The following is a 223-nucleotide window of genomic DNA, read 5'->3' on the forward strand; positions in this document are numbered from 1 at the left end:
TTGCAGCCCTGCCAGGAGACACCTCCCGGCTTAGGTGAGATGTGTGGGGTGGGCGAGAACAAGGGAATTGGACTCTGGCTCTGAGCACGGGACTGAGGTGGGTGCCAATGGGTGGCGTCCTCCTCCCCTGGGCCCTGGGCATGGCTTCCCACTGGTCCCAGGGATGGAGCAGGGGAGAAACCCCCGCCTGGAACCGGTACCAGGACAGCTGTTTTCAGGTTTT

The 223-nt window shown here is 62.8% G+C and overlaps 1 protein-coding gene across 1 annotated transcript in view; it reads left to right on the forward strand.

Moving 5' to 3' along the window:
• Positions 1–223, forward strand: part of LOC104158902 (beta-1,4-galactosyltransferase 2-like) — a gene marked incomplete at its 3' end in the record, with an annotated part of 905 nt that overhangs the window by 308 nt on the left and 374 nt on the right. The window contains exon 2 of the mRNA XM_009696670.1: positions 7–34. Coding sequence (XP_009694972.1) covers positions 7–34 — 28 coding nt within the window. The remainder of the gene's footprint in view (positions 1–6; positions 35–223) is intronic.

Source organism: Cariama cristata, unplaced genomic scaffold, assembly GCF_000690535.1.
Source record: "Cariama cristata isolate BGI_N322 unplaced genomic scaffold, ASM69053v1 scaffold38283, whole genome shotgun sequence".
NCBI lineage: Eukaryota > Metazoa > Chordata > Aves > Cariamiformes > Cariamidae > Cariama > Cariama cristata.